The following is a 24,299-nucleotide window of genomic DNA, read 5'->3' on the forward strand; positions in this document are numbered from 1 at the left end:
AAAACATTCTCTATGACCAAGAAAGTAAGAAGAGAGTCTTATTTTTGGAGGATCAAAGGGAGTAGAGCAGAAAAGTGACAGAATGACAAATTAGCAGACTAGATGGCCTAAGGGAGACTTAAATTCACCAATATTCCTACCATAGCTGGGCCAGTTTTTCTTGCTAGTGACAGGCAATTATGTTGCCTTATACATTCCATAAATCCAGTAGAAGTCAGGAGCAGTGGTCTGAAACCTGCTGCAAATCAAGCTTCTGCACTGAGTATCACAAATATATTAGCAACAATGAACCAAGTAACAAAAAAGAGGAAAGATTCTTTTCGGGAACACACTTTTCATCTTGGAGGTATACCCATTTTGCATATGCATTTACGAAACTTATTTTTTGTATCATATTCCTGTGTATGCTTGGCACAGGGTTGGCACTTGACAAAGGTTTGAGGAAGGAATGAGTAAGTTTTTAGATTCCTTCCAGTGCTAAAACTGCATTATTTAATGATTATGCCTAGCAAGGTAGAACTGTAGTTACAAGAATTTCAATGTCTAAGAGTTAGGTAAGTGGTGGATGAGTTCATCTTAGAGGAGTCCTGAGTCTGGAAAGGAGCCTGATAATCACCCAGTAGAAAATGTAGATGTTACAATCAGGGCAAATTGACCTCTCTTGAAAAAAGAAATCTAATGAGAAAAACCATCCTTAAACATGAACAATTTTAAGTATTATAGTCCAGCTGTCAATACAACCCAGGATATAAAAAGGACTAGTACTGGTCCAGAGTACATTCCAACCTTTCCTATACTGATATAACATATCTCCCTGCTTCTACAAGATGTTCTGGTTTATAACACACTCTCCACAAATTCTCCTATAAAAACCGATACCTCATATTCACTCTTTGGGTTTGTTTTTGTTGGAGGCATTGCTTTTATTTCCAACCTTCACTTAGAAAAAATTGTAAGAACAGTATAATGAATATGTATACCTTTCACCTAGATTCACCTATTATTGCTTGCCAGTTTTGTTTTCTCCTCCATATATATTTTACTACTGCTATTATTATTTGCTAAACCACTAAAACACTTGAAAGTGTGTTGTAGTACCATGATCCTTCATCCGTAAATACTTCAGCATGTATCTTCCAAAAACATTCTCTTTTGTGACCACAATACAATTATTGACTCAGGGAACTGAACACTGATGCAATACTATTAATTGAATGTATAGTCCATGCTTAAATTATGCCAATTGTCCCAATAATGTCCTTTATATAAGTCACTCCAACCTAGGCTCACACATTGAATTTAGTTGTTTTCTTTAATCTCCTTTAACCTAAAACAATTCGTCAACATTTCTTTGTCTTTCATAATGTTGATATTTTTGAGGAGCATAGGCCAGTTGTTCTATTGAACTCCTCCCTGCCCCCAAATTTGGGTTTGTCTGAGGTTTCCTCTTGATTAGATTCAGGTTATACATTTTTTCCAGCAATACTACACAAGTGATGATGTGTCCTTTTCAGTGAAGCAATCATATCAGGAACCATATGATATCAGTTTGTTCCATTACTAGCTACGTTGTTTGATTACTTGGTTAAGGTGTTGTCTACCAGATTTCTCCACAGCAAAGGTATCATTTTCCCTGGATTATGTTTTGAATTTAGTCCTATAGCTCTTTTAGGCAGGATGGTCAGGAAGAACTTAATCACCAGCAGCTCCAGGATCAGCTCCTTGATGTGTGTCTCTGGCCTCAGCCACTAATAATTAACTCAGAGCTGCAAAAGGCCCAGGAATCTCCTTTCCTTCATTCATTCAGTATTTATGGAACAACTAATACATGTCAGGTACTGTTTGAAGTGCTGAGATATACTAGTGAATAAAACAAAGATTCCTGCTCTCAGCCATTCTTACCTCAAGTAGCAGGGCTCCCTCTGCTGGGTCTCATCAGTGACTCTCCTGAGGCATAAGACATAACAGGTAACAGAGAAAACTAACAAACACAGACTTTGATAAGTATCAAACTCAGTTTAACTCCCCACATATTTTTAGAATGATTGTACTACTGTCCAGGGTCATTCTCAAGTCAACGTTAACAAAAACTATGTATTTCTTGGAGAGAATTGTGTAGAGCGTATGTGGGTTGAAAGCCAATTCAAAATAACAGCTTTCATCAAGGACAATGATGCCATATAAAGAGATACATTCAGAAACATTATATATAAATCAAAATGGACTTCTAAAAACAGGTATAAGTAACCCACAGGAAGGCAGGAAAAAGAAACCAGAGAAATGCAACACAGAGAGCAAACAGACAACAAATAAATGGCAGACTTAAGCCTTAAAATACCAATAATACATTCAACAGAAATTGTCTAAATGCAGCAACTAAAAGACAAAGATTGGCAGTGTGAATTTAAAAACATCACCCAAGTATATGCTGTCTACAAGAAACTTATTTCAAATTTAATGATAAAAGTACATTGAAAGTAAACAGATGGAAAAAGATACATCATGCAAACATCAATCAGAGGAAAGGAGGAGCCAAGTTTATTCGCTGGCCGTCCGGATTTGAGCAAGTGTTGAAGAAAATGTTAACAATGAAGATTAAACTTAAAAGGGTGTTACATCTATAACTGTTACATTGTGGATAGCACAAAAAAATGAGGAAATATTCTCCTACTATTTGAAAACTATTATCAGCTTTAGCAATCCCTCACATCACTGACTGAGGACATAGGTAGTGCTGAAGATGAAAGAGGTTTTAGTTGGGTAAATATAATTTGTAGGAGGTGAAAATGCTGAAATGAACATCTTGGTTTTCCCTCTTCCCTTCTGTCCTTCTCCTTTGTCAGCTCTCACAATGAGAAATTTATGCTTTAGGCTTTATAGCTATGATGGGCCCACTAGATTTTTAGCTACTGGGGGCCAAAATCTCCATGCTTTCTTCATCACTTGGAATACAACACACTCTTTATTTACCAGGAAATGTTAATTATGGGGTGGAGATCAGGAAGGTTCTGCAGGCTACCCACTCCTGGTCAGAGGCTTGGTTGAGTACGGAGGGAAACAGAGACCACTCACCTCATACATTTCAAGCTCTTAGATACTCCACTGTCCTCAACTGGTACTCATAGAAGTAATTTCAACATTAGGCTATGCTAAAGCTAGTTAGAAATCAAAATATTCTGAAAAAACAACATACAAAAACTCATGAATTCAGTAGAAAAATATAATTTTTTTACAGCTGCCCTTGTGTCCTTTTTCATTGTATTAACTGACACTTCATTGCATTTAATAAAGGTAATCACAGGTCAATTCCTTGTTAATGCTTCTAAATTCTCAACTTTTCCAGCATTTATGACCTTTATGAAAACTCTGCAATGTGACATCTTTGATGTTTAAATAATGAAGTTCAAGAAACATTTTTATGTCAGTCAAAAAGAAATCCTGTATTGTACTTGAAGTTATCACCAAACATCTAGGCAAGGTGTCCAGTTGTGGTGGATTCTCTGGTGCTTAATCAGGGCTGAGCTTCCACTGCAGGCTTCACCCCAGTCACCTCACCGGGGCTTAGCACAATGTGGCCTCTCTGATGTTGGATCAGTGTTGCTCTCTGCTTATAGGCCTTCCCACACTCTTCACATTGATAAGGTTTTTCCTCAGAGTGGACTCTCTTATGTTTATTGAGATCTGACTTCCAGCTGAAGGCTCGCCCACATTCAGAACACGCAAAAGGTTTTTCTCCCGTGTGGATCCTGAGATGGTGACTAAGACCTGTCCTTTGACTGAAGGCTTTGCCACACTCTTTACATTGATAGGGCTTCACCTTGTCATGAATCCCCTGATGTTCAATAAGATGCTCACCCCTTGTGAAGACCCTCCCACACTCAGGACATTGGTAGGTCTTATCCCCAGTGTGAATTCTTTTGTGGTTCCTCAGGCCAGAAGGCCTAGTAAAGGTCTTCTCACACTCATCACACTTATACTTTCTTGGCTCAGGAGGGTTTCCATGCTTCCCTCCTAACTTGTGTTTATTAAGGCCTGAGCATTGACTGAAGGCTTCACCACACTTGTCACATTTATAGGGCTTCTCCCCAGTGTGACTCCTCTGATGTATGATAAGGGTTGAGCTCACACTAAAGGTTTTTCCACACTCGGCACATTCATAGGGTTTTTCCCCTGAGTGGATTCTGTGATGTATTATGAGTTCTGAGCTCCGGCTAAAGGCTCGTCCACATATAGGACATTCAAAAGGTTTCTCTCCAGTGTGGATTCTCTGGTGTTGGTTAAGTCCTGCATACTGAGTGAATGCTTTTCCACATACTTTACATTCATAGGGTTTTTCTTCACTGTGAATTCGCTGATGCTCAACAAGATGTGCACGCTGCCTGAAGGCTTTCCCACATAAATTACACTCATAAGGTTTCTCTCTGTTGTGGAATCCCTGATGTTCAATGAGGTCTGAATTGTGGCAGAAAGATTTCCCACAGTCCACACAGTCAAAAGGTTTCTCTCCAGTGTGGAGACTCTGATGCTTTGTGAGAAGTGATCTCCGACTAAAACATCTGCCACATTTACTACATCGATGGGGCTTTTCTCCAGTGTGGATTTTCAGATGTTGGAAGAGGCCTGCCTTCTGATTGAAGCCTTTGCCACACTCTTTACATTGATAGGGCTTTTCCTTGCTGTGAAGCCCCTGATGCTGGCTAAGTTCTGCACGTCTGATAAAGACCTTTCCACATTCTGTGCATGGGTACAGTTTCTCTCCAGTGTGGATCCTCCTATGCATCTGAAGGCCTCTGATACACATGAAGGTTTTCCTACATTCATCACATTTATATTTTTTTTCACTTGTGGCATCCCCATTCTGCATTTCCAAACTTCCAGTAGGTTCACTGTCTCCTCTGTATTTGGTGGGCTGAGACACCGTTTCATGATGTCCATCAGACCCCTCCCTATGTCTTTCTGTTTCTTCACAAAGTTCCTGCTTCGTGTCTAATGTCATGTTCTCAGTCCTCACACCACCATCTGAAACAACAGACCATACAATTTGAGGAGAAAATACACTCAAAAATAATTTAAGAGATAGACAGCTGGAAAGGTTAATTTTTATTTTAGGGTAATTTTAACAGAGAATATTATATCTTCTCTTTATTTAGTGTTATGGGTTCAGAGAAATATGTCAGTTAAGGTAGAAGGAATGGTAGTCGCAGAGGTGTGGAAGTGAGAAAGAATAAAGCATGGCTGAGTTATCAATAGACTATGGCAAAGTTGACAGGATGTCACTTCTGTGATTACATAAGATTGTAGACTGCATCTTGCTAGTGGACTGTCTGTTGACACCTTCCCTGTTGGCTTGCTGGCTGTGATGAAGAAAGCCACCGTATGAATCCCATGTGGCAAGAAACTGAAGGTGGCCTCTGGTCAGCAGCCAGAAAAGGACTGAGGCCCTCTGTCTAACAGCCTGTAAAGAACTGAGTACTGCCAACATCCATGTGAGGGTGGAAGTGGATCCTTCCCCAGTCACAACTCAGGTGCGACCCCAGCCCTGGTGCTTTGACTGCAACCTTGTGAGAGACCCTGAAGTAGAGGGCTCAGCTAAGCCAACCCAGACTCCTGACTCACAGAAACTATGAGATAATAAATGTGTGTTGTTTTAAGCCACTAATTTTGTGGTAATTTATTAAGCAGCAATTGATAACTAATATACCAGTACTACAAAAATACAAAGCTTCCTAACTATGAGAACTACCTACGATTAAAAAGAAAGGATGAGGGATGGGGCCAGCCTGGTGGCGTAAGGTCACATGGTCTGCTTTGGCAGCCCGGGGTTCATGAGTTCGGATCCCAGGTGTGGACCTACACACCGCTTCTGAAGCCATGCTGTGGCAGGCATCCCACATATAAAGTGGAGGAAGATGGGCACAGATGCTAGCTTAGGGCTAATCTTCCTCACCAAAAAAAAAAAAAAAGAGGATGAGGGAAAACAAACCACACGTTGAAAAGCATATATATATGTATATGTAAATACATATTGTACACATACACATACATGTATGTATATGTGTATATATGTTTGTACTTACATTTATACATTTGTATATGTATATATGACATGTAAAACAGAAAACATAAGGAATTTATATTAAGATAAAATGTAACTGTCATATGAGTCACATCAATAAATGCAAATGGATTAACTTACCTATTAAAAGAAAAAAATAAGATATAATCACAGAGCAAAACTCAACTCTATTATGTATACAAGAGACACATCTAAAATAAAATGATGAGAAAAGTTAAGAATAAAGAATGAACAAGGGTAAATTAAACAAATGTAAATAAAAAGAAAGAAGGCATCAAGATCTCAGTTTCAGAACAAGGTAGGAGTCAGGCCAAAAGTATGAAATGAAATGAAAAAGAGGACTTTTTAATGCTAAAATAAATAATACAATTTACAATTAAGGTTTAACAGATATGAATAATTGTGCAGAAAATAATAAAGGAGCAACTTTCCTAAAGCAGAAATTATAGGTGATATAAGAATAAACAGACAAAAATAGTAGACTTTAATTGTCCTCTGTCTAAACAAACACCAAATGAACAAAAAATAAAGATACAGATGATTTACTAAACGAAATCAATAAATTAAATCTTATGGATGTATATGTATATCAAGTTCTGTATCCTGAAAACAGAACATCTTTTCAGATGTGCAGTGAACATTAATGAAAACTATTTATTGGGTCACAGGAAAACCACAATAAATTCTACAAGGTATAAATAACACAAATATTCTCTGATCACAATGCAATAAATCTAAAATTAATAACAAAATCAGAAAACAAACAAGCCCTTCCATCTGAAAAATTTAAAACTTTCAATTATTGGTTCAAAGACAAAATACAAACAAATTTCAGATTTTCTAAAACACAATAACGAAAACACCATTTTTCAAAACATTTGAGATTCATCTAAACCAGTGTTCAATGAAATATTCACAGCATCAAATATTTACATCAGTAATAGAGGAAGAATGAAAATGCATGAATCAATCCAGCTCAGAAGCTAAAACAACTAAATAGATCAAGATAGCTTGCTCATTTACATACACTTTATTGGCTTTTCTCTCTGTCCTGTCTCAATTCCCCCTTCTTATGCTTCCTGGGATCACCTCTGATACAAACTACTATAACCTAAAATAAACAAATAAATACATAAATAAACCAAAGGAGAACAGAAGAAAAGAATTAACAAAAATAAATGCAGAAAGAAAATACAATATAGAAAAATAATCGAACATTGTAATGGTAAAATGGAATTGAATACATTAATATGAAGTCATGTTTTTTAGAAAAAAAATGTACATCTAGCTCTGCCCATGAAATGTCCTAGAAGCAGTGCTACCCTAATGATAAAAAACATTCCTGGCACCTAGATTTTATTCTCCATTAAAAAGAACCAAGGCTCAGAAATGCTTGATACCAAATCTGGGTATAGGGAAGGTACAAGGGGAGCCTGGAATAATTTATTTTGTCAAAAAGAAAGCATTATCTGAAACTAATATAACGTTATGTTGATCATAGCTCAATAAAAATAAAAAAAATTTTTTAAAAAGCATTCAAAATTAAAAGGGTCAAGGCAAACAGACAAGAGCAAGACTGAAGATATCCACTCAAGCCAAAGACATGCCTATTTGAACATTCAAAAGAGTAATAACTGGGGAACAGCCTGGTGGCATAGTGGTTAAGTTCGCATGCTCCACTTCGGCAGCCCGGGATTCACGGGTTCAGATCCCGGGCACGGACATTTACACACTGCTCATCAAGCCATGCTGTGGCAAAGTCCCACACACAAAATAGAGGAAGACTGGCACAGATATTAGCTCAGGGCCAATCTTCCTTACCAAAAAAATAAATAAATAAAAAGAGTAATAACTGTGGTGATTTGAAACACACTGATTTAATGAAAATTCCTAAAAAGTCCATAATGATACCACACAGAGAAAGTCCTAAAATCTCATGATGCCATTTGAGGTGCCCATTAAACCACTCTTTGAATTTCAACATTGGTAAATAAAGGGGGAAAAAGTAAGCATCACTCATGACTGCCTAGAAGGAAGTGACCAAATAGACATATTTGATGAGGGAAAGCTTCATGATAAAGAACACCAGTTAATAACATAGAAGGAATGAAAGAATTATAAAATCATTCTGCAGCCCTTAACAAAATGGTTGACCCATACAAGGATTATCAAATATTTTTATTTTGTTGACGGCCATTCACAAAGTGCCAAAGTGACACCACACAGTTAGTTACCAGGGGAAAAAATATCTGTTCAATGGAAGGATCACACTGTTATCCTAAGCCAGTGATTTAAGAGTAGGTCAGCCAGTATTAATGTCTCCTATTACCTGATACTAATTCTAGCCCAAAATCTGTAACTTGAATCCTTCAAGCCTTTAGATCTAACTTCCAGTTTATAGGAAATATAGGGTACATGGGCAGCAAAGTAAATGACACAATGAGGAAGCAACCAGAAAACTCCAGAGAGTGGGAAACTGGCCTGGGCTCGTCAAAAAGTCTATGCTATGGGAAAAAATGGGTGAGGGGGACTGTTCTAAAGTAAAAAAGAATTAAAAGGCATAATAACTAGATGTATCACGTGGTCCTGGATTCTATCCTGGTTTGGACAAATCAGCTTTAAAGATAATTTGGGAAAAACAGGCCAGTTTGAATTTGGATTGAGTTTAGAAACATTAAAATGTATTGACAGGGAATAGGGAAGATTATTAACTGAATAAAATAGGTTATAAAATAGCACATAGAGTAGGATCTCTTTTTGGTAAAAGATATTTATGTGTGTATACATGTATATATACACATATAAATATATATGCACATAAAAAAAGATATACATATATAAAATAAAAAGTCATCAATTGTAATCTCTGGGTGATAGAATATTGTGTTTTATTTTCTTATTTTGTGACTCTGTATCTTCTAACTTTCTACAACACATATATACTTCTTTGATAATAATAAAAGATAACTTTCAAAAAAATCAATATAGTTTTACAGTGTTAATATTCTATCAGGGTCTACCAAAGAATGTAAGCATCAAAATACGTGCAAGTAGGGCCGGCCCCGTGGCTTAGCGGTTGAGTGCGCGCGCTCCGCTGCTGGCGGCCCGGGTTCGGATCCCGGGCGCGCACCGACGCACCGCTTCTCTGGCCATGCTGGGGCCGTGTCCCACATGCAGCAGCTGGAAGGGTGTGCAGCTGTGACATACAACTATCTACTGGGGCTTTGGGGGGAAAAAATAAACAAATAAAATCTTTAAAAAAAAAAAAAACTAATTCGGCCTGACCTTGTTTAAAAAAAAAAAAAAAAATACGTGCAAGTAATATTTGCTACTAGACTATATGCAGAAAATTCAACTATGGATATTTAAAACCGACCATACTACTGAGGCTATTCTGAGATGATCTATCACCTTTTAACTATTACTGCCTAGAATGTCACCTGTCATGTCCTTTAATAAACCTCATTACAAGGAATTAACATGTCACACTCACAAAAAAACCAACTTAGAGTTCATTTCAGTCCAAATTCCCTAGAGAAATTCTTGCCTCACCTCTTTCTTCTGATGTTTGGGGCTCAGGTCCTTTGCCCTTGAACTGGATCGCCGGGGGCTGAACCCAGCTGTATGAAGACTCTTCCTCTAGGGTCTGAAGGGTCATCGTCTGCAAAAGGATTTTCTGTTCCAGAGCACAGGCTGAAACCTAGAGACAAGCAGCACTCATTAAGCCTGTAAGGATATCATGAATTTAACAGGGACTAAACCTCAGGGAGGAGTCCACAAGAAATATCCCCGGAGACTAGGACGAAGAAGAGAGAAACCAGGGCCTTATTTACCTTCTGGGGCACTTAGAAGCAGCCAGAAAGGTAAGCAAAGCAAAGTTTGATTAAACCTTGTTTCTGTCACTTCACTTATTGGCTATGCGTCCTCGGCCAAGTTACACAACCTCTCTGAACTTAGTTTCCATGTGTGATATGACCTACTTCTTAGTTGCTGTAAATGTTGAATGACCTGTAAAATAAGGAGCACAATGCTCACAGAATGCCTTCAGTATCTTTACTCACCATCCCTGAATCTGCTGTTTCCCACCCCTCCCCTCCTTACAGGGCTGGCTTAGCAACAAGCTCAGTTCCCTGCTGAATGCTGGGCTTTCCCATTGTTCCCTCAGAGCCTCCACCCTTGAGAAAGTTTTGCTTCCAGCTCCCCCACAACCATATTAGACCAGTCTCCTCCAACATGTACATTTCTCTTTCTTTCCAGATCCTCCAGTATCGACACTGCCTCCTCCCCGCTTTCTGGATGATGCTCCTGCACCCAGGCCTGGAGCTCCTGGGGCAGGATGGTCAGGAACTGCTCCAGCACCAGCAGCTCCAGGATCTGCTCCTTGGTATGTGTCTCCGGCCTGAGCCACTGACGGCAGAGCTCCCGGAGCCGGCTCAGGGCCATACGTGGTCCAGGGGAATCCTGGTAGCAGAATTGTCTGAACTGCTGCCTGAAGATCTCCCAGGGAGGGAGCTGGTCCTCTGGAATGCTGAGGCCCTGATTCCTGGGGCAGTCCTCCTCCAACTTCACCTTCACCATCACAGGTCCCTGCTGACCCCATGAGGCTTGGAACAGCTGGCCGGCAGACTTTCTTGTGTCCACAGCCATCCTACCTGGCTTCTGCTGGAGTTTCAACTGGATGCTTCTGAGGGCACCCTGGGGAATAAGAATTATGTGATAAGGGGATAAATGGCAAATACTGTGAAGAACCCGCACAAGAAAGAAGACCTGTAATCAGTGTAACTAATTTTATTAATTCATTAAATCCACAAATATTTACTAGAGGTCTACCTTGTACAGAAACTGTTCTAGGTGTTTGAAATACATTAGTGAACAAAGCAAAGATCCCTGCCATCATGGAGCATCCATTCCAGCAGGGGTAATCAATAAACAGAAAAAATATGAAAAGTATATAGTATGTTAGATGGTGATAAGTAAAAATATATTATGGAGGGGGGAAGGCGGGGTCATGAGCTTAATGGAAAGGCTTAAGCTTCCACGACTTGAGCTTAAAGGAAGATTGCTCCAAATCCAACATTAAGTACGTGTATGTGGTCCCTAGACTAAAGCAAAAATTTTAAGACTTATCTGTTAGCACAAGGTTTTCCCACACTTGAGTACATACGACCCCGCTTGGGAGAGAGAAAAAGTCACGAATCACAGTCAGAAAAGCATTGACCTGTTTTCATGTTCATTTGGCAAAACGGAGAGAGAAATTCCACTCAGATTCACACAGCGCCAGCGGCCCAGGTTTCGTCCGAGAGTCGGAAGCAAGGTTCCCAAGAAGGGGATCCCCAGTTCAAGGACAGAGTCCTGTCTGTGGGGACTTGCGGCTGGGCCTTCCTGAAGCCTCCAAGACAGACGCCTGCCCCCAGGGGCGCAGCCCCGTGCCTCTCAGGGCGCCGAGCATCCTTCGGCCTGAACCGGGACCGGTGCCGGCTCGCCCATGCGGCTCAGCAGGTCAGGAGCGCCGCAGGAGCCCCCACTCCCAGGCTCTGAAGGTCAAAGCCGAGACCGAGACTTGCAGGACGCGCAGGCGCGCTCACCTAGCGGGGGCACAGGCTCGCTGCCCCCGGAACCCGCGGCTCAGGCGCGCGCCCCGCATCCGGCGCCTCCCGGGGATCTCGCCCCCGAGCGCGCGGCCGCGCTCCGCCTCCGTCCGCGTGCCCGGCGTCTCCGTATCCGTCTGCCGGGCGGTTACGCTACGTTTCAAATTCGAGCGGGTCGGGACGAGAAGCCGTGGAAGCAGTAAATGAAGTGACAGATAAAGCTAAAGTCGGTTCCTGCATCTCTGCAATTAAAAAAAAAGTCTCAGACTCTCGCCTTTTGCAAACTCGGCAGGATCTCTTAACGGAAAATGTATTGGAGGAGTGCTTGATAACAGATAAAAAATGATTGCCCTCTTCCATAAGGGCGCTCCCAGGAGGGGGGCCGTTTGCGGTCAGCATCACTAACCTGTTTGTCTTTTCACTGCCTTTCTCCTGGGCGCCTTCATCTCCTGTGTCCTGTGCCCAGAACCCTCTTCCTCTAAGGAAGGAGCACGATAGCTAGACTTTCGGATCTCGTCAGTGTAACTTCTCTCAGGTTGTTTGCTTGTAATGTTGCAAATGGTGGCCGGAAGGCTTGTTCTCTCCTCCTCTTTTTGCCCCCTCCCAACAAAAGTTTTGAGGGCTTCAATGAGAGAAGGTAGGTCTTAATAAGGTTTCTGTTTCCTGTGCTTATTTAGCCCAATGACTCCACTATATTCTAATCTTTAAGTGTCAGAAGCTAGGATCTTATATACTCTCCTGTAAATATTGTAAAAATTTTTTTTCTTTTTTACAATTGGAAGTATGTTTTTGTACGTTTGTTTAACTTCTCAGACCTCTCTTATCTCTAGGTCCCACCTAATGAAATCCCATTGCTTAGCCTGGAGAATGCTGATCTGCTAATTAACAAAATGGCAGAGATAAAAAGCATTTCCTGTATTAGTCAGCTGTTGCCACAATACTGCTGTGTAACAAACCACACTAAAATTCAGGGGCTTACAAGTATTTTTTCTTGTGCACCTAGATCTGCTTCTGCTGATCTAGGATAGATCAGGATAGGCTGGGTAGTTGGGCTTAAGGCTTCACGTAGATTGGGCTTGACTCTGGGCTACAAGGTAGGCTCCCTTCTGCCCCACTTGTGTTCCGAGCACCAAGATAAAGCCATAGCAGCAACTTAGGGCAAACTCTTCTCTTGGTGGAGCACAATATCCAAGGTGTTATCAGTTAGGTTTTGATCAGAGAAGCAGAACCACTAGTGGATAAATATGGTAAAGGATTTATTATAGGGATTTGGCCTTACATAACTGTGAGAGCTGGTCAAACAGTCTGTAAGGCTGTTTTTATGTGTCTGGTGCTGGAAGCCTGAAGTCAACAGAGTAGGCAGTCAGGAGGGAAAGATGGATGTGAAGTGGGAGAAACAAGGACAAGCTGCAAGTTAGAACACATGTCAGTCTCTCTTCACCTCCAGTTCTCCAACTTTGATTATGGGTGTGTCTGACAGGAAAATGTGGGGCTCTTCATGGAACTAAACAAGTGCCTGGCCCAGGAATCAGAGAAGCTGAAGCTCGAAGATGCAGCAGATGAGCCAGTAGATCATCAATGTGTGAGCTGTAACAATGCTTCATGTCCTGCACTGACCTCCTGAGCCTAAAGGAATATGGCAACTCCTTCATTTCTGCCTTCCAAATCTCAAATGTCTCTTGTGACCTGCACTAATAAGGAGCTATGCAAGGAAAAGGATTCTTGGCAATATAGTTCTGGCTTAGGTAAGTTGACACAATATAAATCTAAGCATTTAAGGCCTTTGCTTACCTTATTTCACTAATATTCCACTGGGCAAAACAAGGTACATGCCCAAGCCCAATACCAACCAGGAGGGAACTATACTCTTGCCATAGGGAAGGAAGGGAAATGAGTATTTGCTGCACAGTAATCCAAACTATCATGTCCTCTTCTCTTTAGCTAACGAAAAGCAGATATTATTCTGAGGCACAAGGCTAGTTAAAGGATTATTCATAGATGTATCAGCCAAATTCTCCTGTCCAGCTTTGAGACCCGTATGAGGGGAGGTCTCCCTCTCCCCGTATCAGGGGAGGAAGCAGTTCCTGGAACCTAGAGATAAGAGCTAAAGCTGTAATTAAAGGATATGGCTACTTGACAGACTTATGAGAGGAATACAGCCAACCTAAAGCAACCCTGGAGGGAGGCAGCTATAGGAAGATCTGCCGTGACCTCAATCTCTTCCCTCTCCAATTTCCTGTACCTCCTATTGGCTGTGGATCTGTTTCTATGGAGGTTGGTAGTGGTGGAGGGGGAGGGGATAAAAATTTTCAGAGAGTGAGTTTGAGGTACCAGCAGGACATCCTAGTGGACATTTCTACCAGACATTTATAAACATTTACAAACACACAATTGGTAATTGGGAAGAGGTAAATGCATGTAAACGCAGGTGTAATTTATATAAAGGTAAGAGAGGAAAATAAGGAAGTGAATAGAATCATCAAGAATGTAGAGCAGTCAGATGGACTCTTGGGTGCATGGGAGGGGACCATCTACACATAAAGGGCAAGGGAAGAAGAAAAGAAGATGAGATCTTAAACATCACAGAATACAAGGTGTGCAATGATGTCAGGTGATTGTAATGCTAGAGTTGAGGTTAGGAAAGGGCTGCAACCTACCCACTACGTATCTTTTGATAAGAGGCTTGGGGGCCAGCCCTGGTGGCATAGTGGGTAAGTTGAGAGCTCTCCACTTCAGTGGCCCAGGTTTGGTTCCCAGGCATGGACGGACCCACACCACTCTGTTAGTGGCCATGCCGTGCTGGTGGCCCACATACTAAAAAATCGAGGAAGACTGGCAGGGATGTTAGCTCAGGGCAAATTGTCCTCAGCCAAAAAAAAAAACCAGGCTCGGTCAGGTTCTGAGAATGAGAGGGAAACAGAGGCAATTCACCTAACAGACCAAAGCCCTTAACTGATGATCAAGGAACACAAGTAATTTTAATACTAGGCTATGTCAAAGAGGGAAAGAATTCTAAGGAATTTCAAAGGAAAAAACCTCGAATTTTCTTTAATAGTGGCTTCAGGGCACCTTTTAATTGCATTAACTTCTTTCTACCAAATGAGGTTACATGTAAAACATTCTTTATGTATATACGTTTTTCTAAATTTTCAGATTTTCCAGTAGTTAATCTTCATGGAATCACTCTTTCATGTTGCATCACTGATGTTCATTAAATAATGAAGATCAAAGAACATTTTATCTCTCAGTGAAGAATTCTCATGTTGACAAAAGCCTGGATTCTAACAGAAGTTGTCCCAAACATCTCACCAAGTTGGTTTTCAATTGTAGTGGATTCTCTGGTCTGAGCTTCTACCACAGGTTTCATCCCAATCACCCAACAATGTGGCTTCTCTGATATGGATGGGTGTTGCTCTCTGAGGTCTTCCTACATTGTTCATATTTATCGGGCTTTTCTTTGGAGTGGACTTTCATGATTATTGAGATCTGATTTCCAGCTGCCCACACTCAAAATACTCACAAGATTTCTCTCTAGTGTGGATTCTGACGTGCTAAGACCGATCTTCTGCCTGAAGGCTTTGCACACACTCGTATTGATGAAGCTTTTCCTTGCCGTGAAGCCATTGGTGTTATGTACATTTTACAAATCTGATAAAGCTTTTTCCACATTCAGTACACGGATGAGGCTTATCTCCATTGTGGATTATCGGGGAGGACCTCAGGCTTCATATTCAGCATTTTCCTGCAATCATCACATTTACGTTGTCTTGTCCCTGCGACATTACCATACTGCTTTTTCAAATTCCAGTTGGTTCATTATCATTTTCTGCCCTTGACTCCTTCAGATATATTCCTATTAACAGATATATCTGTGTGTGCTCCCATTTCTTCACAAGTTTCCTGCTTCATGCATCAGGTTACCTTTTGAAAGAGTAGACCATGAAATTATGAGGAAAAAGGATAAAAAGTTAAAGTTTGAAATGATGGAGAGGTTAATTTTTAAAAGGGGGAAATTAATTCTATTTAAAAGTTTTAGGCATTTGAAGAAAGGGGTCAATTGAGGTGGCTGGAGAGGTAGTATGTATCTAAGGTATGCAAGTGAGAAAAAATAAGACTTAACTAGGCAGGATGTTGGGTAGGTCAATGTGTCTGTGAATAATGGAAAATAAGCAGGAAAAGGTAAACAGCAATTTAATTTGAGAAGATCAGAACATTTCGGCTAAAAAGTTTTAATTTATTCAAAATGCAATGGAAAACCAAAGAAGGCTTTCAGTGGAAAAATGGCATCATTAAAGAGGAGGTTTAGGAAGAGATATCAGACAGCATTATAAAGGAATATATTGAAGCAAGGAGACATTGAGGAAACAGATGGTAAAGAAGAGGTAAGTACAGATATGGGGAGCTGTTAAGGCAAACAGCTTTGGCCAAAATGCAGTGGAACTTTGAGACAACTCATGACCCTCAGAGCAGAAGAGGATGAAATGATGGAAAAGGCTTCACTGAGGTAGAGCTGGAAGAGAGGGCTATAAAAGTAGGTGAGCTCACTGCTCTGAGGGAAGTGTTTCAGTCAGCTGCGGCTTTAGTCAGTCAGCAACACAGGGTTGGGAATAATAAAAGGAGTGCCAGACACGAGAAGGAGAAGCAGGCGGTCAAAAGAATCAACATGTAGAGTGGGTTACTGGAATTTTGAAAAACAAGTCAGAACTTAAAAAAGTTGTCCTTGTCCCACTGTGCAGAGATCATGGTGCAATGGGAACAGATTCCTCATGGCTATTACCATGGGAAAGCAAGACTCTCAGAACACTGGCCCCCTTTGTATTGACCTAGAGAGACGACATGCCCACAATGTCACTTGCTTTGGAGTTTCCCTTGTGTCGAGGGCAGATACTCCCTGTCCTTCACAGTGCACGACGTAAATATCTTAAACAATCCAGTCCTCTCTCACTTCTCGATGCCTCAGAGAAAATTCAAAATCCCTTCACCTAGAAACAGGAATTAATACACCAGTGTAGTGATATCAAAGGGATTATTGCTGAATGGAAAGGGAGCAAGCAAGCTATTTTGGAAGCACTTGGAATGAGCCTGTGGGTCAAAGCTTAGAAAACCACATTGAGGATGGTGAGTTTGAAGGCAAATGCCAAGGATAATACCTGGCAGTAACCATGGCTTCCTGAAGAGAATGGAGAGGTAACCACTGCTCCCTTGTGTAGGAACTGAGAGGCTGCTAAACCCCACACACTTAGGACCTTCAGTTCGCAGAAAGGCTGGTGCCTGGGGAACCTGGAGAGCTGAATGACAGAACAGAGCCCAAAGCAAAACCAGCCCTGCCTTGTAAACATCTCTCAAGTTTATTCATCTCCCCAACCGAAGTGGCTAAACATCTGTCAAATTACACTTACTAGGAATTATATCAAAAAACCAGTAAGTGAGAGCAGATAGTATAGGATAGTAGTAAGAGCTTGGAATTTGGTGTCAGTGAATTCAGGTTCCTATGCTGCTGTGTCCCCTTAACCAAATCACTAAACTTCTCTAAATCTGTTTCTTATTGAGGGACAATAAGAAAACTAAGGTCATTGGGCATTAAGAGGATTCAATGAGATCACATAAGGCAGAGCCATTAGCAATGTTTTTGACAGACAGTACACCCTTGATGGATAGCTTCATTATTTGTGAAAAACTCTAAGTCTTAAAAATCTAAGGAGAAATGACTAATATATCCATTTCATTCACTGTGTTTACATGTAAAGTACACAATTTTACTGAGCCTGCCTGAAAGGTCAATTGTACTGCAGAAGATAAAAAGTAGGTAAATTAATATTTTCCTGGGGACTGAACCATATATAAAAAAAATTACATTATCTTTATAATCCAGAGGCCTATTGTGTAATTAGGGCATAGACGTAGAACACTTGATCCTGTTGATGAACAATAGAATGTTAATATGTAAATGTATTATTGTGGTCCTGGATTTAAATGTAGGAGTTCCAGTATGGAGATCACTGAGTCCCAGTGGTTAGAGAGTCTTCATGGGAGATATGGAATGAGGGATGGGCCCTGGAGAAAGTGAGCAAGTTAAGAATTCCTCCTTCTCAGGTTGGGAAAGGTTCAGGAGGTGGGGAAACCATCCTGGGGCAAGAAATGGAAAGGAGGTTTGCAAACTGAACTAGGAGGCTGGTAAATAGCAGTTGGCCAGAGGCCACTAGGCCAGGGGAGGTAACCAGCAGGGCACAGTCTGTAGGAAGGCCATCAAAAATCCACCCAGACCTTCATCTTCTTCAGGGAGTCTCCTTGTGCCAGCTGGCGGACTTGATTTCTTGTGTCCACTCCTGCCCTGAAATTTACCTTGAAGTTCTTGCTTCACTTGCTGTGGTTACATAAGAGTTTTTCTAGACTATGCCCAAGGAAAGGGCAAATCTTTTAAACATGTTATACTAACTTTGCTCCTAGGTTCTTGTAATATGAAAATTTCTAGAAATTTCTACTTCTGAAAACTTGGAGGGGTCTCAGGTTGAAAATGACTGTATTGCAAACTGAACATAGCTAATTTTCTCATTCATAATTATTAAGCTCATTTTGAGAAATATCAGTAGCAGCAATAGAGATACATGAGGGGTTTGGGTCTCCTCTCTCCCAACTATCAGTTCAGGTCTCAGACTGAAATCTGCTATGCATACAAACATTTATTAGCAATGTTCAGGAAAATTATCAAAACTTGGAAATAGGAAAAAAAATGCTAGAACATTTGACTCTCCTGGGGAATTTAACTTTGACTCCCAATTGATTAGGTTTCAAATGTTTTACAGTCCTATAAAGTTAGAAGTTAACTTGTGGAAAACTGAAAAGATATGATAGAATTTTCCCCTGTCCAGCAGAGAAGATAACCTCAAACGTTATGGTTTTATTATCCTATAGAATATTTACCAATTTTGTATCTAGCAATTTTATTGCAACATTTTCCCCCACTAATTATATAAATTTCAATTTCTTATATTCTTGTGGAATCAAGTCTGCCATTTTGTTGGCTTCTTCATTTATGAGCTAAATAAAACTTGAACACATGCTCATTATCTGTTAGAATGAACCATATGAAATTTTTGCTTATTGTAAGTCAATGTAATACTTAAAAAGAAACGTTTTCTTTAACAATTTAAGAATGAAACTTTGACAGCAAGCATGTACAAAAGTCATACAACCTATTCTGGGAGCTTGATGAAGTCCCATTTCCTCTGTCACTCAGCTCCTCTCACACTTCAATGAAAGGTTCATTGGAAGAAAATGTTGCTAAGGATGCAATTAATCTTAGACTCAGCATCAGGCAAACAGAATCTTCTGATATCAGAAAAGGTTCAGAATCAAACCTAGAGTGTCATTCTAAAAGCTGAAACACGAAGGGCTCTAGATGTTCATGCAAAGGTAGAAGGACGAGTCTCTAAATTATTTTAGTACTATATATCTTGAATATCACAAATTCCACCAGTGAAATCCCATTTTTAACATTCAGTATATAAATGAGTAAGACCTCTGCTGTCAATCAGAGATAGAGTTAATTGCAGAGCTTAATGCCAACCTTCTCTGAAGTTGGGCCTTTTGGATTAAGTGCTGGTTGGTTACCTGTGAAGGGTGTATTACTGATTAGAGGATCTATCCAAATAGACAGTGAGGTCAAGTTTTTGTTGTTGTTGTCATTTGTTTTTTAGTATATTATAGATCACATAAGAATAACCTGTTTTTATTAGACAAATGGGGCTTAAGTTCAATAACCAAACCATTTTTCTTCTTCCATCAACATGTTCCTGGAAGGTAAGCATTCTTGTCTTAAATGTTGGATTGTGTTTATTTCCTAATGTCATTTCAAATAATTCACAAAAATAGAAGTGTACCTCAATAAAAATGACTCTGTTCATATTTTTTATTGGCAAAATCTGCCTTCCTAATCATATTTTATTTGGGACATTGTTTTCAAATACAGTTATAGTAATGTATATGTAATGTATGTTATGTAATGTATTGATACGTGTATATATATACACACACATATAAGTATGTCACCAAGTGCTCTTTTGTAAACAAATCTCATATTGCTTTGTTTTGATAATCTCTTTATAAATATTATAATCACAAATAAGGTGTCAACAAGTTCTTCCCTCCCTTTTTTCAAAGTTGTACTTATCAAAAGCTAGCACCAATGTCTCCTTTTCTGTGAAGACTTAGCTGACTCCTTCAGTCAGAATTAATGTGTTTTAACATTACTTGGACCTTATAATATAATTACTTATTACTCGTTTATGTAGCCTATTCTGCTTCAATAGATTCTAAATTTTTCAAGTGCAAATTCATGTTCTATTCACCACTGCATATGTCCTTAGTATAGTTAATCACACACAAGAGGTGCTTAATAAATACTCCATACGATTAGTACTTTTAGAGGCATGTGCTGGGGTTAGGTTAACACTGAGGGGCTGCCGTAATTAGATTTATGGAGACTGTTGGTTCTGTGATGAGGAAAGACCATAAAGATCAGGTTGACACTGCCTTTAATATTATAATATTAGATTAAAAAATCTTAAATTATTAATTTTCTCAATTTACATCTTCTCACTATCTGATACAGCTACACCCACTGAAGATATAATATAAAGCAGGGACATTATATTTTCCTCATTTCCCATCATTAGACTAAAATTTCTCGTAATTTTAATCTCCGTTAAGTTCTCACAACCAAGGAACTCCAAACATCAAGGGAGATTAGCTGGCTGGCTGACTGACGCAACTATTCAGGTGGCTGATCAAGTTGGGAGAAGAGGCAAAGTATACAGAAGACTTATATCACTTTTCCCATCTCTGGCTTTCATGTGTCTTATCTTATTTCTTTCTTTTTTTTTTTTTTTTTGTGAGGAAGATCAGCCCTGAGCTAACATCCATGCTAATCCCCCACTTTTTGCTGAGGAAGACCGGCTCTGAGCTAACGTCTATTGCCAATCCTCCTCCTTTTTTTTTTTCCCCAAAGCCCCAATAGATAGTTGTATGTCATAGTTGCACATCCTTCTAGTTGCTGTATGTGGGACGTGGCCTCCACATGGCCAGAGAAGTGGTGCGTCGGTGCGCGCCGGGGATCCGAACCCAGGCCGTCAGTAGCGGAGCGCGCACACCCAACCGCTAAGCCACAGGACCGGCCCCTTTCCTTTCTTTTTAAATATCAAATATAAAATAATACGAGAGACCTTTTTGGCTGAGTATTATACCTTGAGCTGGACTCCTCTAGGCCCTGTCTATGGGCTGAAGACACCTCTGGCACAGAGACATCAATGATCCCTACTCCTACTTTCCTATCCTAAAAGCTGGGAGGTTCCTCAGATTCAGCTGCTCCCCTGCAGTATTATAGATCCTTTTATATCCCAATCATGCTGTTTTCTATCTTTCCTTCTGGAATGACAACCTATAAAGGATTGGATTTATCTTGTACTTTGACTTGGAATGTACTTTTTGTGTCTTAAATATAAATACTGGGATAAGGACTAGAGAAATTATTTAAATGCTTCATATTGATAAAATTAATATTAAGGTATATGGCCATATGTGTTTTTTGATAGAAATTTAAAACCTACTAAATTTAATATTCCAAGTAGAAAAACTCTAAAGGTCCTAAATGCTTGTGTTTTATATCATTTTGACTTAAAATAATGCTTCTATGGTAATAAGGTCAGGTAGAAATTTGGTTACCATTTGTCACGGGGAATGCTGTTAGTGCATATTTTATAAAATTCACTTAAGTCCTTAGAAGAAACTGAGTAGTATTCATTAAGTCTCCCCAAGCAAGAAAATGTGAATGGCAAACTAAGAGTTCCGTATAGCAGGTATATGTTACTATGAGGGAAATGGGTGCCTTTCAGGTGGTATGTCACATGTTAATCTGAGTGAAATGTGTAGCTTTCATATGGTTGTTTCATGACGCACACACATACTCATCTTTCAGATGTTTTCTCTGATTTGTGTTTTTGTAAAAGCAGCATACCTTTTCTCATTAACCCTGACAGATGATTTTTGCAGTAGTTAATAAAAAATAGGAGGCTGAATGGAAAGCATTGTCCTTGCATCTTTGCTCCTCTGACCAAAAACTAAATGGTGGTATAAAGGTCACTCAAGGAGTAAAATAGTAAAATGGAAAAAATAAGCAGTGTAAAGAGCAGGAACATCCAGAGGCCAACCCTCCATCAAGATGGCAACTGAGACGATTGCTCCAAAGATAAGTTCTTGGTTCTGTGTAACTCAGGGCAAAGCATCATCACATGTATGATGAAATTTCTGCCTCATTCCTACTCAGATCAGACCTGGCTGTCCTTAAGAAAAGCATGAAGACAGGCATGTTACATTGCCACTAAAGAAACTACTTCCCAGAAGCCTCTTATTTATACTCACCACTTTCCTATAGAGAAATATTCAGCGACTTCTCTGGTGAATTTAAACATCTTGCCTCCTTCCAGAGCACTTCCTGCTTGTGTGCATGAGCTTGAACCTAAGGATAAAAAATTATTCTCATTGTACATATAAAGGATTCTGATGAGATTAAATAACTTGCCCAAGATCACAGAGCTAATAAGTGGCACAGTCTAGACGTAAATTCTAGCAGTCTGACCACTACACTCACTGCCCTTTTACAAACAGGCCTGCTGGTTTTGTGAAATTATCGCTAATAGCTAAGACTATTACCTGAAACTAAGTGCTATTGCTAATAGCTAGAATTTGGTTAAAAAGAAAATTTCCTATGGAGTTAGGAGACAAATATCTCAATCAGTCTCAACAGCAATGAGCAGCAGAGCTTTGAAGAAGAAAAACAGAAAGACACTGCGTACAGTGCAGTAAAGAAGGGACATAAAATCTTGACTTGCTTCTGTCCCTCTCCATACTTGGAAGCCCAGGATTTCGCATTTTTATGACAGAAAAATGGATTACCCCTCTCCCACCTGCTGGCCTGCATCTCCAAGCTCTCTCATCAGATTCTCCAGCACAGCTCTGCCTCTTCCACACTCTGTATGATTCTCCTGTACCCAAGTCCAAAGTTCCTCAGGCAGGATGGTCAGGAACTACTCCAGCAGTTCCAGGATCTGCCCCTTAGTGTGCATCTCTGGCTTCAGCCAGTTATGACAAAGTTCCTGGAGCCTGCTCAAAACTTCGTGGGGTCCAGCGGCCTCCTGGCAGCAGAACTGCCTGAAATGCTAACAAGAAAGCTTCTGGTGAGGAGGCATATTCCCAGGCAGTCTAGATTTCTTTCCCCAAGCATATTCTTCTTTTCCAATTTCACTATGTGCAAACCCTCCTGATCCGAGGAAGTGTGAACTACAGGAGTCAGAGTTACACCAAACTTGAGACATCTTAGGCCGTGTTGGCTCAAGACAAAATTCACTTAACTTAGGGTACAGAGTCAAGGTGAAGGCTCTCCTGGCGGATAAGAACGTATTGTAAAGAGAACAAAATTACCTGGGCAGCCAAGAATTTATATAAACTCGTTAACTTGGTAAGATAAAAGAGCAATGACAAACCAGGCTGAACGGTTTAGGGACGGATTGTTGCCAAGGCTGCGGAAACAGGTCTTTGTAGGCCAGCAGAAGCCAGGGAAATCCAGCCCATCCCTCTACGCCCGCGGCTACGAATTAACAGCCCGCCCCTCTATGGAGGTCTCTCGGAGGTGAGGGCGCTCCCGGCAGCCGGCGCCGGGCAGGGAGAGTAGAGAGCCGTCCCACACTCCCCAGCCTCCACTCGGGCATCCGCCCTCTCTCTACAACCCACTCCGGAGCCCTGATGCTTCAGCCCTCGGCAGGAGCACGGCCGACTGTTCCCGAGAGACTAGAGTCTCAAGTCTCCTAGGAACGCGAGATCTGAGAGACTACTTCTGGGGACTGTATAGGAGCTTCGGAGGTTTGGGCTTCTCTATGATCTCCACTCTCCAGCCGGTCCCTCTCGCAGTTAATACTCCCTCCCTCTTCTTCACCCGAGCCGCTCTGCGTTCTACCTCTCCACGCCGCCTGCTCGGGGCTCAGCATCTCTCACAGCCAAAATCACAGCTTCTGAAGACCCCCAGTCTCCTAGAAAGCAGCCTCGCGCCCTTTCGCTGTTTGTGCGGCGACCACTGCACCCAGGAAACGTACGTCGGAAAACAGTAGCAGAAAAGAAGCCAGACTTGGAGTCAAGAAATTTTGAAGTCTTGTCTCCACGTCACTTTAAACACGTTACTCACTCTCAGTTCCAAGGACCAAACTAAATTATATAGACAGGACAGGTGTATTATAAAATGGATGGATGGGTGACGAAATGAACTCAGGAAAGCTATTCCAACCTGTATACTTCACTAACCAAGTCTTTTGTTTTCTAAGGGGCAACTGGGCGAATCAGGATGAGATTTCCCTCCCAATGGACGCACGTTCCTGGGTTTGTTCCTGTTAAGGTCTGTACCTCGGCAGTGCTTTGAATTTCTTTAAAATGGACTCTTCTAAGAGAGGCATACTTAAGCAAATAAAACATAATTTTGATGTAAAAAGCCCAGAAAAACAAGTTTTGATATAACATACTACTCTACATAACACCCTTTAAAAGAAATTGCATATGACGCCCCTGTAAAATAGCAGTTACACATATGGTGT

At 40.6% G+C, this 24,299-nt stretch overlaps 1 protein-coding gene and 1 long non-coding RNA gene across 2 annotated transcripts; both read right to left on the reverse strand.

Moving 5' to 3' along the window:
- Positions 1-3,433: 3,433 nt before the first annotated feature.
- LOC131413338 (zinc finger protein 883-like) lies at positions 3,434-11,642 on the reverse strand. The gene is made up of 5 exons (XM_058553894.1): positions 11,295-11,642; positions 10,316-10,771; positions 9,998-10,084; positions 9,629-9,776; positions 3,434-5,019 (listed from the first exon to the last, which is right to left on the reverse strand). Exons 2-5 carry the CDS (start codon positions 10,721-10,723, stop codon positions 3,512-3,514), a joined length of 2,151 nt encoding a protein of 716 aa, XP_058409877.1. The 5' UTR covers positions 10,724-10,771; positions 11,295-11,642; the 3' UTR covers positions 3,434-3,511.
- Positions 11,643-15,498: 3,856 nt separating this feature from the next.
- On the reverse strand, positions 15,499-22,970 carry LOC131413982 (uncharacterized). Its single transcript, XR_009222086.1, has 3 exons — positions 22,626-22,970; positions 22,081-22,177; positions 15,499-15,585 (listed from the first exon to the last, which is right to left on the reverse strand). It is a non-coding gene; the product is annotated as an uncharacterized LOC131413982 (long non-coding RNA).
- Between the last annotated feature and the right edge of the window lie 1,329 nt (positions 22,971-24,299).

The sequence above is a fragment of the Diceros bicornis genome, chromosome 14, assembly GCF_020826845.1.
Source record: "Diceros bicornis minor isolate mBicDic1 chromosome 14, mDicBic1.mat.cur, whole genome shotgun sequence".
Lineage (NCBI taxonomy): Eukaryota > Metazoa > Chordata > Mammalia > Perissodactyla > Rhinocerotidae > Diceros > Diceros bicornis.